Genomic DNA, 13,984 nt, shown 5'->3' with positions numbered 1-13,984 from the left:
TCAAGACTGCTCATATCTCTACCCCTATTATAAATATATAAAAAGTTTAGTCTTATAAACTTATTTTTTAATAACTTACAAGTCTCTGACTTAAATTTTACTATTGAACATTTTCAAGCAAATCTATAAATATGTTTTTTTAAAAATGATTGTAACTATTAGACGTGTTTTAGTGTTTATTTCGTATTTTTTTGCAAAAAATAAGTTTTAATTTTCTTTAAAATTTATTATGTAACTTTTTGTCTATCAACATTTATTTTAAAATAGTTTATCCTTCACTAGTATAATATAAAAATTTTTAGGGTGTACTTAAAAACTAAAATTTTTGTCATAAAGTTCTTTATGGCATAGAGTCTATATGAATATATAGGCAACTATATAATTTACAGTTATGTTAACATTAAATAAAAAAACATTTTAATATTTATATATTTTTATTTTAGTTTAGTTGTTTATATTGTTATAAGTAAGATAGAAATTGAAATTAAGTGTCAAAAAATTATAATTAAAATTGATTGTGTATAGAATAAACATCTATGTTGATAGTTTTTTTGCTTTGACAAACTTTCTGTGATTAGTGAAACAATTACTTTTTTAACAACTTAATTTAAGTATCAGCATTAATTTAGTAAGTTCAAAGTTATATACTTATCAAAATAGTTTTACTATTTTCTTTTAGTTGTTTTTTATTATTAATAAAGTAAATCGTTTTATCAATTTTTTATCTTAAATAAATTTTTAAGTCGTTTAACAAAACTGTTAATGATCTTGCTAAAAAGTAATAACATTTAAAAATAATTCAACTACAAAAGATAAACTGTGTTATGCTTATGTAAAAAATCTTATTTAATTGATGTAGTTTTATTATGTAGAACTTTTTTAACAAAAACATAGTTTAAACTTTCATTATTATTCTAGGGAGAATTTTAAAGTTTTAATAAAAAACATTTAACAGGTTTCTACAAAGACAGCATTGTTACAAAGGAACATTTCTACAGACTCAAGTAAATCAACAAGTAACAAAGTAAACTTACAACAATTAAGAAGCAAGCACAAGAACATTCTTCGTAATAGAAAAAACATTTATAGAAGTGCTCCAACCAGCCCTACAACAACGAAAAAGTACAGTACGAGTCAGTTACATTTTCTATATTTTGTTTTATATATGCTGTAAAGAATTTATTAACAAATGTAAAAATATCACAATAAGCTAGTTAAGGAATATAAAATTGTTCAAATTTATTTTGTATTATAAAACAGTTCCATCTAAGGAAGAAAAACAACTAGAACTACAATCAAAAAATCACAGAAGTTTACAAAGAGGAAATAGAAGTAAAAACAGAAGCAGTAGCTTAAACAAACAATCTTCTCAAGAAAACTTTCTCGTAAATAACCAATCTGATTCTACTTATAATACACTTGGTTTTAAAGCATGTATGTTCAGACTTTATAACGAAATAATTAGTTTTTTTAAAGCTGTTTATATCTGTTTATAAAGCACATTTTTTCTATTATAAAATAAGAATTAGTAACAAATAAAGTTTCAAAGAATACCAAAAGTGTTAAAAATTAGAAGTAGTTCGGTAAGTTTAGTAAAAGCTAACAACAGGGTTGCCATTGAACTTTTAATTCTGTAAAAACCTGGAAGTTGACAATTTAGGCAAAAAAAAAAACTGGAAAAACATTGATTTAAGAAATTAAAAAAAAAAACTAAAAAAACCTAAATTTTAAACTATTTTTGTATGTAACGTAATGAAATTTCAACTAGATACGAAAATCTATTATAAAAAAAAAATTGTATAACATTTTTTATTATTAAAAAACTCATTTGAAGTATCTTTTTAATCTTGTTATACTATTTGAAACATTTTTCAACTTAAATTTAGTTTTATACTAAAAATTAAACAAAAAAATTAATCTTAAAAAACCTGGAATAAATTTACAAAAAAAACTTTGGGAATACTGTAACATTGTTATAAGTCTAATGTGTAATAGGTTATTTTAGTCATTTACTTTGAAAATAGTTAGACAGTTTTAAATTTTTTATTTTTGTAACTATAATTAATTACATTTTATTTATTAAATTAGAAAGGTTGTGATTTCTATAAAGTTAATTTAAATACCTATGTCAGTTTAAATAACAATTTATGCCAAAAACTTGTAACAATCTACTGATATTTTATTAAATTTGAATCTTACTGAATAAGTGCCTATTTAGGACGTAGGTTAACAATATGTAGTCTTATAGCCAAATTATTTTATACTTTATTTTAATCAGTTAACCTTATGGCAATAAGATTAAACTAGTAGTCATTTCGGCTATCTTTACCAAAGCTGAGGTGTTTTTACGCCATTATGCAATAAGCATTAGACTGCACCGCACGACCATCAAAACCAGTCCATGTCAAAACATGATGCTTGGTTTCGTCCTTATTAATACTCACCAGGCAGACATAGTTACAATGAACCGTTGTATCAGTCAAAACTAAAAGTGGTTTAGTTTTTTTGCACTGTACCCCCAAACGAACATATCAGTGCGAAAGTATGTCAAGCTGTTAAGTGCTAATATGGACGAAATCAGGTTAATGGTTGCCTGGTGCCGTTTAGTGCTTTCTGAGAGTTATAAAAGTTTAGATTTAAACTATTAATTTTCGCTTATCAAATTGTTTTTTTTAATATTTTAGTAGTAGCGTAGGACTTTGAAGGAAATATTAACTAATTTTAGATAAGTATATGTCAAATAAGTATCAGTCTGGTTTATAAGATATTTTGTTTTAATGTTGTAAAGTTCCGGTAGATTAACTGTTTTTCTTCGCTTTCATTTTAATAAATTATATTACATTAAGTAAAAGTAGAATAAGAAAACAAAATTTGATAGCTTCCATGCGTTCCTTGCAACTTGGCAGAACAAATAAAAGGACTGGGGGAAGCAGTTTGTCCCTGATATCTATTGACAGTGAAAATTATGAAGATGAACTAAAGGATTATCGTGAAAATGCCATAAGAGGAAGAAAAAATGATGTTAAAATTGCTCAACTTGTTAGTTAACTATATAATTAATCAGTGTATTAACTGTAAATTTGCAAGTTTTATACGCACTCAGGATATCTCAGGCTAATTTAAAGTTTTTGGAAACCTCAGGCTTGTTTGATTTTTGCAAATCTTAGGCAAGTTTCAATATTTTTTTTGATTTCAGGATAATCTTTTGATTTGAATTATTTTTTTTCTTAAAAAAATGATTTTATTATATTTTTTCTTACTATTTTGGTGTTTTTTGGTATTTAAGTATGACTAACTTTAAAAATAATTCTTTCTCTTATATTAAACTTTTTCAGTTTTTCTATAAACTCAGTCCGACTCCGGCAAGTTTTTTGTCACTCAGATTGACTTTTATGTCTAAACAGTAGCAACCCTGTACATTTCGTTTCGGTTTAAAATATTTTGCAAGTTTTTTATAAAATAATAACAATACTCTTACATTTTAAGCAACAAGTAAGCATTCTTACTTGAAATAATTTTAGAATTAACATCCTTATCCTAAAAATAACATTTTTGGTTAACTTTTACTGTAATATATATTTTAATTTGTACCTAGTTGCAGGATTTTCATAATTTAAAAAATACTGGATAGTTGTTTGTTTTAACCTAGATTATCATTCTCGAGTAACTTTTTGCTTTACGCTCATAGCCACAATGGCAACTATGCTTAGTTGTTACAAAAAGTTTAATTAGATAATATTTTTATTATTAGTATATCCTAAAATGATACTGTTTTTTATTGATTCCGTTCTTTTAAAGCCTAAATTAAAACAACGCTAAGAAGTTAGTCAATGATTACTTGCTCATCTTTCAAAAAATTGATTTATAAATTCTACAAAGTTTTTTTGACTTTTCAAAAATAAAAGAATATTCACTAACAATTTCATTAACTTCTTTAGTTTGTTGGAAAATATAAAACATGGTACTTGTGTTAAATAAGTAAATATTTGTAGTAAATACAAATTCTTATTCATAGTTTAATACATGGTTTAATTGAAGTAGACGTGAGTTCAAACGTTCATTTAAGCTTTATATCCTTTAAACTTATGACCCCTTTCCTGCCGCTTTTTTGTCTGCTTTTAATTAATTGTTTAATTAACTTTGTTTGTAGTATTTTTTGCTAAAAATATCATCTAAAGAACTTTTCATGTTGTTAAAAATGTACTTTTTTCACTTTTTTTATCGACAACCTACCTAACTTTGATTTGAAGACTACTATTAATCTTTCTTATATACCATATTCTATACTTAGCAAACTTTTTTTTTAATACTAAAATATCTAATAAACAGGAAAAAGAAAGGCTACAAAACATAGTAAATATGTGCGCATCTTTGATGAATGGTACAGAACTTGAAGATGACGAAAACTATATACCTGATAAAAATACAACTAGTTTGTTTTTTGTTCAACTTTAGTAATGTATAATGAAAAGAACATGTATATTTATACTAAAGATAATTTAAAGTTTTAACTTTATTATAATTACAACTGTATGCCAAGAATATTAAAACTTTATGCACATCTAAAAGTCTGAATGATGAAGTTTTAATATATAACTTTACTGAACTAAATTTAATATTATTATAATAAATTCTAATTGGATGTAAAATATATTTACTATTATAGGAAGGTTTTTGAACGTATTTATATACCATTTGCAACTTAATATCAATAGATTCATTCATTTGGTTTCTTATATTTTATTACACAAAGCTTTTCAAAGCCATACGAGTTTCATTCTCAAGTGATAGATTTTAAATGAAATTTGAAATTTTTTTATTATTATGTGAATAGCATTCAAGAAAACATTTGAGGAAGAGCGACCTAATATAAATACGCAAGTAGCATTAAATAGAAAAACAGAATTATTAACAATCTATTAATAAACATACCTTTAGTTTTTATTTCTAAATCTCTAATTTTTGTATTTATTTCAATTTATTCATACGTCATAATTTAAAGTTATTTTTTAAGCCATTCACTTAACAAAAAAATAATTTCAAATTTCATTTAAAATTTATCACTTGAGAATGAAACTCGTATGGTTTTGAAAAGCTTTGTGTAATAAAATATAAAAAACAAAACGAATAATCTATTGATATTAAGTTACAAATGGTATATAAAATATATTCATTGTAAACACTCAAATATTTTTATTTTATTTTATAGAAAGAAACTATATTTAAGATATATAATTTATATATATATATATATTTATTAGAGTAGGTTAATTTATAGATTTGTTAATAGGAAAGCTAACTACTTATTTTTATTAAATTTACATAAATTTTTATAAATTTAGATAAAAAAATGAGTTTTAAATATTTTTTTTTGTACAAGAGATGTACATTTTTTGCAGTGGCTACTTCTACACTTACGCATGTTTGAATCCTGTTTATAAAAATGGGTTTTTTATTGTTAAAGTATCGTGTCTGGTATTAACTAAACTTTAAAATGTTTAGATAAATGAATAATTGATAAAATGAAACAAAATAAACTAGAAACAATGAACATACATTAAACTTTAATGCGATTCTAACGGCAATTATTGACGTCATAACGAGTCTGTTAACCTTAATTACATGCTTGAAAGAACTTAGTTTATAAAGTGAAACACTAACAATTAAAAAAAAAAATTCAAAATTTTTGTTCTAACAAACCTTAAGATATAATATTTTGAAAATCATAGTTTGTTTTAGACATTTATTGTGCGTAATACTTATATTGGAACATTTTAAACATGATATTTAAGTTAAAGTGTGTTCTTATGTCACAAATATTTTAAAACGTCCTCAAACTTTTAACACTATGGAAACTTGATAACAAATAATTAATCAGCACAGTGGTTGTTTAAATTATGATATTTTTTTAGACTTAACTTTTAAGATTTAAAAAATTGGTTTTCTACTAACTTTTATTATCAATTTAACTTCGTAAGAATAATATGATTATTTTTGTAAAATAAGCTTGCTCTAAATAAGTAATCTTTATTTTTATATCTTAAATATAAAAACAGAGTTTAAAAAGCCGACACCACCAACAAAACCAGCAAGAAAAAGTATTTCAAAGCTCGACATAAACTTTCAAAATAATCATTCCGTTTCAATGAACACATCAAATAAACCACCAATCAGCCCAAACAGTGCAAAGTTCAGCACCAATTGTTCAGCTTTCCCAGTTTCAAGCACAAATTCCCAACTAAGAAGACTTCAATCGTTAGAGGATGAAGTAATAAAAGACTCTTCAGCTACTACATCAATTTTTGTTGACGGTATTCATGAATTTGGTTAGTTAAAAAAATTGTATGTTTTAGCTTTATAATATAATAACTTAGATATTTTTGTTTAAAATTAAATAAATACCAAAAAATACACTGTTTACTTTTATCATTTGCTGTTACAATAAAAGTTCTCAACTTATAAATAAGGAGAATAACATAACTTCAAGTTTTTAAATGTTATTACCAAAACAATTGAAAAAAACTGACGTATTTAAAAATTGTTTATATTGTATCAGTTCATAAAATAATTTTAATTAGATGCCAATGGAGTTCAAAAGAAAACATATCAATCACCCCTTAACAGACGACAGGTATTTGTTTAGCATGAAATTTAACTTAACGAACACGTAAAACAGAAAGTAATGTAGATTATCTTTTATTGACACAGAAAAACGATGTTTATTTAAGACAAAATATTATCTATTGGTTTTTAAAGAACTTTATTTAGCTCTAAGCTGATAGTCTCAGAGATGTAAATATTATTATTATTGATGTAAACTTTTTGAATACTGATTGCAGTTGTAGATTCAAAATGAATACTAACAATTTTCATTATTTCAAGCGTGTTGAATAACCAAATCTTATACTTTAACAGGCAGATTTAGATGAAATACTGAGATTGAGAGATATAAATACAAAAAATCTCAAATCTGTTCAAAACGATATACTTCATAAAGAAGAAGATATTAGTGAATCTGTTAGAGAGGTAAGTTTTTTTTAATTAAAAAGTCTAATGTTTTTTTTTTTACAAATACTTAAAAGTACAATGAAAATTATATTTAAAAAATCTTTAATCTGAAAATATTTTCTAAATTATTTTCATATATTGCTTAACTTATAACATAAATGTTATTTATGTTTATTTAGCACGATGTACTTCAATAAAAAGATTTCACAGTTAATAGCTACTAATAGTCCAATGAACGCAAAACATAACGTGAAACCATTATTTGTACATATTATGTAAATGTTAAATAATTAATTAAATATTGAGTTTGTTTGTTCTTAACATTAAAAAAAATATTTAAAAATTCCAGGATTTTTTTAATGTTTACTAATTTTAATGCTTAATTAATTAATTTAAGATAATGAATCAGTTAAGTAGAGTTTTTAAATACCTTAAAGTTTAAAAAAAACCTGTTTATTAAAAGTGCTATTTCAATAATGTTTACTACAATATACAGATGTACAATTTATCGTTAAAAGTATTTCAATTTTTATAAAAACTATTAGGTTTTTTGAAAATTTGCATGGGTGACTTACTTAGAATTGAGTTGTTGACTCACAATATATAATTAAATATTATTACGGACATTTTTATAATTTATAAATTTTTCATAGTAATTCATAGTAATAAATAAATTCTAAATTTGTAGTAATAAGCGTGTTTACGCTGTTAATTGATTATTAAACTTGATAAAATATTAAGCTGTGTTTACTTGGTCTTAAAAGTATTAGATATAATTTTGTCTACTAAAATTAAGCAGATTACTTTTGTAGAACAAATTTATAATACACTAAATGATATTTCTTTAAATGATTTTTTATGAAAAAGAAATTTTAAATACCGTAAAACTAATGTTCTAGTTATGTTTATTTGTTAGTAAAAATATTGTGTACTAAAAGTACACACTATAAGTTGAGGTTACAATACAATTAAGTTAGTTATAAAAAATAATAGTTGTTTAACATTTCAAAATTGATACGCAGACTGCTTTAAATTAGATAAACTAGTTTCATTGCAATTTTTTTAAATTCTTATAAACTACTAAACCTTATTGCCGTTTGAAGTGTAACAAAATATTTTATGATATTTTTGAGCTTCTGAATAAAAAGCAGTTGATTTGTTTTATAGTTTAATGTTTGTTTAACATGAATCAAATTTCGGTAGTTCAGTATGTAGGATGAACTTTTTATATTTTTTAGAAAATTTCTGATTCAAAGTATATTACTATATTATGAAACTGTTGTCCTTTATACTTCTGAAAGTATATCAAAAAAACTAAGAAAGTCTTATTTTACTAGGCTAAGTATTTTTATTACTTTTCAGTACAAAAGGTTTTACAGATCATTAATACTTTGTTGAGAGACATTCAGGAATTAATAAAAAACTTTAACTTAAGCTACCAAATTGAAACACAAAAAGACTAAATTTATCTTAGTGTTTATAAGGCTCGGCTGTATTTTTTATAAAGTCTAACATCATTATAAATTGTTTAAAACACAACCTTTTTAAAGCTGTTGTGATGTTAAGTCAGTAATATAAAATTGGTATTTCTTAAAAATTTTTTGATAAAGCCAGTAAAAAATAATCTACAAGTGACTTATAATATTATCGTTATGACAATTTCGAATATAGCTAGTTATAAGACAACCGTCAGACTTGCCAGTACAAATTAAAACCGCAAGTATGTCTGAAAAAACTAACTGTTTCCTTTCATGGTTCTGCCTGAGTAATTATGCTGCATATATGTACTGCGCAGTCTAAATTCACATAAGTTTGCCTTTGGTTACGTTTTTAAAGTTCTTTTCTGTAATTTATATCACATATCATTATCTAGATTAATATTAATTGACCAGATTCATACTATTTATTAAATAAATTATTCGATTGTTGTTCATATTTATTTTTTACAAATAAACTTTGCAATAATTTTCAAAATTTTAACCTTTGAGTTTGATTCTCAAATTAATTATGGCAATTATAAAAACTTGTAATGTAAGAAAAATTTGTACAATTTTAATTATATTACATTTTTTGTTTAGACTATATTTCTATTATGTTACTTAATAGATGTACAACGCTATAATTTTTTTTTGTCAGTATAATATGGAGAAAGAATTATTGACAGCTGAGCTAAATACCGAGCATAAACTTTTGCAAAAAGAAGAATTAAATTGTGAAAAAATAAAAGATAAGATCATGTATCAAGCAGAAAAGTACCATGAACAGCGAGCCAAGGTTTGTTATATTGTACTACACATGAATTTAAGTTTTGACTAAGAAGAGTTTTGCTTTAATAGTTACATTATTTAAAAAATAAATTTGCCTGATATTAGTTAATAAGATTTTAAAATTTGATTTATTAAACCAAAGTTTTTATTTTTACTTAAGTAGTTAACAGCATTTAGTTCTACACGAATCCATTGTAATTAATTTAACTACACTTCGTGCAGCTTTTTTCTGTAAAAAGTATTAATTGTTAATTTTAAAACTAATTAAAAGATAATCACTTTGTTATAAACAAATTTAAAGACAACAAAGTGTTCTTTTAGTTGAACGTTTACTTATTTATTCTTCGCATAAACTATAACTTTAAATTATTATCTATACGTGTATTTAAATTTTAGTTATATCGTAAACAACATGTTTATAAGTTTGTAAATTTTTTTTATACATCTAAGGCATTTAGTTCTTAAGATTAAAAATAAGTTTTTGTGTCATTTAAAAAACTAAGAATTATGACAATGAAAGAAAAAATTATATAAAAATAAGTGACATAAGTGCTAGATAAATCAATAAACACGATATCAAATTAATAGTTATTAGTTTTCTTTTGATCTACTAGTTTTTGTTTTTATTCCGGGTTCGAATTGTTTCTTTAGTTTGTTAAAATAAATGTACCTAAATTAACCTTTTTTAAAGTTGATTATTTTGATAATAACTGAATGTTTCCATATCTACAAATCCGATTGTTAGTTGAAGTTTTACCAAATAAAGAGTTTGCTAACTTTTAAAAATTTTGTTATAATTTAAAAAACATTTTAAGTAGTAAATAAAAAAATATTTTTAAACTTAATTAGAACTGTTTATATTTGTTTTAATTGAGTTTAATTTACAAAAGTAAAATAGTTGGAGTATTTTAAATATATTAGGCACAACAGTGGTTATAAGTGCTGATATTAAAAATGTTTTTACTAATTAGAATTTATATAAGATTTATTCCTTTGTAAAAATATATCATTATATTTTTTTGTTTAGAATAATTGGTTTATTAATTTAAGTATATATTTATATAGCGCAAATATAAAAACAAAAAAACTAAATATTGTTTAATATATAATAGAATTAGTTTGTGATGATTGCAAACACATTAATTTCTTTAGTATATCATTTAACTATTTTCGTTAGGAAACGCTCTTTTCAAATTGTTATTCCGTAATAACATTATTACAGCTGTAACTACTCAATTGTCTATTAACTCGACATTGTGACGTAATCATAATCTTATTATTTACATAGCTACAAGTCTTTTGTTTATTTTTATTTTTTCTTTATAAATTGTTAAATTTTTAAAGTTATTGTTGAAATAGGTAAATTTATTTTAAGTCTTAGAGTTGGTTTTAGTGGTAGATAAAATAATTTATTTTTATCTAAAGAAAAATGTTTTTAATAGCATAAGTTTATAGTGTTTAGTATATATAAAGTCTACATTCTGTTTTAGTGAAAGTTAATAACCTGTATTTTTAGCAACAAGAAATTGTGTCTAAAGAAAAGAATCGGTTGATAGAAATAGAAAGTAATGTATCAAGCATAAAAAAACAAATAGATAAGTGTCCTGAAAGCACACGCGGTTCAATGGAGGAAAAATTAAATCAGGTGAAACTTAAGTTTTAGTCATTTTTTTCAATATAGCAGCCTAGCTATGTTTGAACTAACTAAACTATCCGTTGTTTTAAGTATAGTTTTATTATTATGTTTGTAAAGATTATTCCTAACTTTCAGCTTTAAGAGTATACTGCATTAAAAATTCAAAAGTATTATGGACATTTGTGTCCAATAAAAAATTACATTCAAACAAGAGGAAAAAATGCTTTAAATTACTTCAATGAATATAGTTCCTTTTTTAACAGATATAATTATTTTTAAAGTCCTGGGTGGTTTTTCACATGTTGTAAAGTTTTCAGTAAACAAACACAGCATTTAAGTTTCAATACACATTCATAATAGTTTTTGATTGTATTAGTTATTTAATTTTCTAGTTATGTTTATTTAAGTTAGTAACACTGTTATGATTTTATTGTAAATTTGAGTAATTTCTAATGAGTAGATATTTTAACAGCTGAGATAAACTCATTTATAAAGTTTAAAATATTTAGTTTGATTAAAGTATTTAATTAAATTTCAAACCATAATAATAATTAATATATTAGATTTAGAAGAATCATATAAAGCAAAACGTAGTATTTTACAAATTTGTTTGTTAACAACTATAAGTTGTATAAGTTTTGTCGAGCATATTTTTTACGTGTATGTTATATATCTTTTGTAACTCTACGGCCTGTCTTAATGGATTACTTTTATGTAAAAAAGCTAAGTTAATTTTTATAGAATTAAATACAAGTCCTACAGAGTTACAAATAATTTAATCTCTTTTGTTTTAAATTATAATAACAGCAATAAGAGAATAATTTATAAGAATATGTACAAAATTAGTCCAAATTACATCAACAACACTTATATACAATAAAAACATTAACCGCCAACCCATAACGAAAATGACCGAAAACTGATATACAATTTGATAACAAAGAGCAAATTTGTTACATCTCTACATGGTATTCATACATTTTTTTGATAATAAGTATTTAGAATTAACATGTTTCATTATTTTTTTTTTATAAAATATTCAGTGGGTGAAAGATTAAAAATAATTTAAGCTTAGTCTTTTGATATAACAATATCCATTTAAGCTCCGTAAGTAAAACCAGTGACTTTTTTATAACTAAAGGAAGAAGAAAATTATCGAGAAAAATCGACAAATTTTGAGGATTTGGAGTTCCAAGCACTTGAAATCTGTAGTAAATTGGATGAAAGCCACCAAGATCAGGAACAAGTATTCATGAAAGAAAAAAAGCTCTTACAAGATTGCATCAATATGAGGAAGGTTTTACATTTTTAAAACATTTCTATTTGTTTCCTAAAATATTAATATCAGCAACTGTGTAAACAAAAAGTTAGTAATTTTTTTTGAAGATTTTAATAATAACACTGTTTGTTTGTATGCATTTGTGTGTTAAAAGGATTAGCAATATTTTTATAGTTATGGTTTTATAAAATTATATTTTATGTTCAAAAATTTATGGTTTTGTTTATTAAAAAATAGTCTATAATATGTATTATCATATATAAAAATTATAATCTGATAAATTAATATGTTTACCTTATTTAAATATATGTTTTATTATACATAAAATTTTTCTTGACTTTATATAAAACAGTTTGACTATATTTTTTGATAACCATAAGTATGCATACAGCTTTTGTAACCATTTGTTGTTTTATACTTATTGAAATTAATTTTTTTTTCTACAAAAGTATTATCATTTTATTTGTAATAAGATGATTTTATTGTGTTAGGTTCTCTGAAACTTTATCTAATATAATTTAACGTAAATTTGTGTACAAGGATATATTACAAATAAAAAATTTTAGACCTTGGATAAATATTTTTAAAGTCAAGGTTAGTAGAATCAAAAAGGTTACTAAAAAGAAAAAGTAAGAGCAAACAATAAGATTGAAGTATGAAGCAATTTTTTTAGCTGTTTTTTTTTTTAATAAACTTAAAATAAAAATTAATAAATTAAAATAAAGTTGATAAAGATAATTATGTAGAAAAAGTAAATTAATTTATGTGGCAATCATATAACTTGTTAAAAACGCTTATATCACTTTTTAAAATGGCAATTTATTTAATTTCAAGAGTTTAAAGTAAACATTTTTTATGTAAAGTTAAACAATCTTATTTATGTAGTACAGTGACCTATCGCGAATCTACGCACATTGTGTCTACAGAAAAAGTATGTAAGTAAACGAGATAACGTAACTTTACGAGGTTTTTTGAGTAATTTTTTTCTAAATAATTTTAAATGCGTAACTAAACGAGAGTGCGTAGATTGGCGAGTTGTGACTGTATTTTAAGTTTAAGAAAACGAAATGTATTAAGTGTTTTCTGCTTAGTTTTGATAATAGCAATATTTTATACATTTAGAAATTAAACAGCAGTTAATTTTAGTGATATAATGTTATGTTTAAATTTTTCAATATAATGTTTGATCATACCAATTCGATCATCAGATCACTTTCGTATGCCGTGAGACAAGGTTAAGCTTAACATAAACGTTTATCATTATTAAATTTGCAAATTATAAACGTTTATGTTAAACTTGAGCTTGTCTCACGGCATACGATAGTCCAGGCTTGGGCTCTGTAGACTTTTGCCGATGTTTTTGTTGATTTAGTTTTTAAAGTGACATAATAGTTATAAAACAAATAACACTTAATTTAACTGATCTCCCTTTAGCTACGTTAAATTATCGTTCTTTTTGTTTTTTGTTCATGCTAAAATTAGCGATAGTTTGAATTACCATTTGCAATAATGATGTAAAAAAGTTTTGGATGTTTGATGTTTTTATAGTACTAGTAGGTAGATTGATGTCATTATAAACCTAATGTAAACTGAAAAAAATAAATTAATTAAACATGCGTAGTTTTATTGGGAACAGGTCACTTTTGAAGAGGGGACACTTTTGTACGGAGACACTTTTGCGCGAGTTGACAATTTTGCACGGCGACTCTTTTGCAAGAGCGTCACTTTAGCACGAGGGGACACTTTTGCACGAGAGTAAAAAATATATAAAATGAGAAAAAAATAAAAATAAAA

General features: G+C 23.6%; 1 protein-coding gene across 2 annotated transcripts in view; it reads left to right on the top strand.

Annotated features, from left to right (window-relative positions):
• Positions 1-13,984, top strand: part of LOC145835671 (pleckstrin homology-like domain family B member 2) — a 33,817-nt gene that overhangs the window by 10,547 nt on the left and 9,286 nt on the right. For both annotated transcript variants that reach the window (XM_082943363.1, XM_082943362.1), the window contains exons 5-14: positions 956-1,133; positions 1,261-1,434; positions 2,879-3,039; positions 4,330-4,432; positions 6,057-6,326; positions 6,579-6,631; positions 6,916-7,026; positions 9,145-9,282; positions 10,792-10,920; positions 12,053-12,208. In XM_082943363.1, the coding sequence (XP_082799489.1) occupies positions 956-1,133; positions 1,261-1,434; positions 2,879-3,039; positions 4,330-4,432; positions 6,057-6,326; positions 6,579-6,631; positions 6,916-7,026; positions 9,145-9,282; positions 10,792-10,920; positions 12,053-12,208 (1,473 nt within the window). The remainder of the gene's footprint in view (positions 1-955; positions 1,134-1,260; positions 1,435-2,878; positions 3,040-4,329; positions 4,433-6,056; positions 6,327-6,578; positions 6,632-6,915; positions 7,027-9,144; positions 9,283-10,791; positions 10,921-12,052; positions 12,209-13,984) is intronic.

Source organism: Thalia democratica, chromosome 5 (assembly GCF_965202585.1).
Source record: "Thalia democratica chromosome 5, ktThaDemo2.hap1.1, whole genome shotgun sequence".
Taxonomy (NCBI): domain Eukaryota; kingdom Metazoa; phylum Chordata; class Thaliacea; order Salpida; family Salpidae; genus Thalia; species Thalia democratica.
The sequence above is the reverse complement of the archived record's forward strand: the minus strand, read 5'-3'. Positions and strand labels throughout refer to the sequence as shown.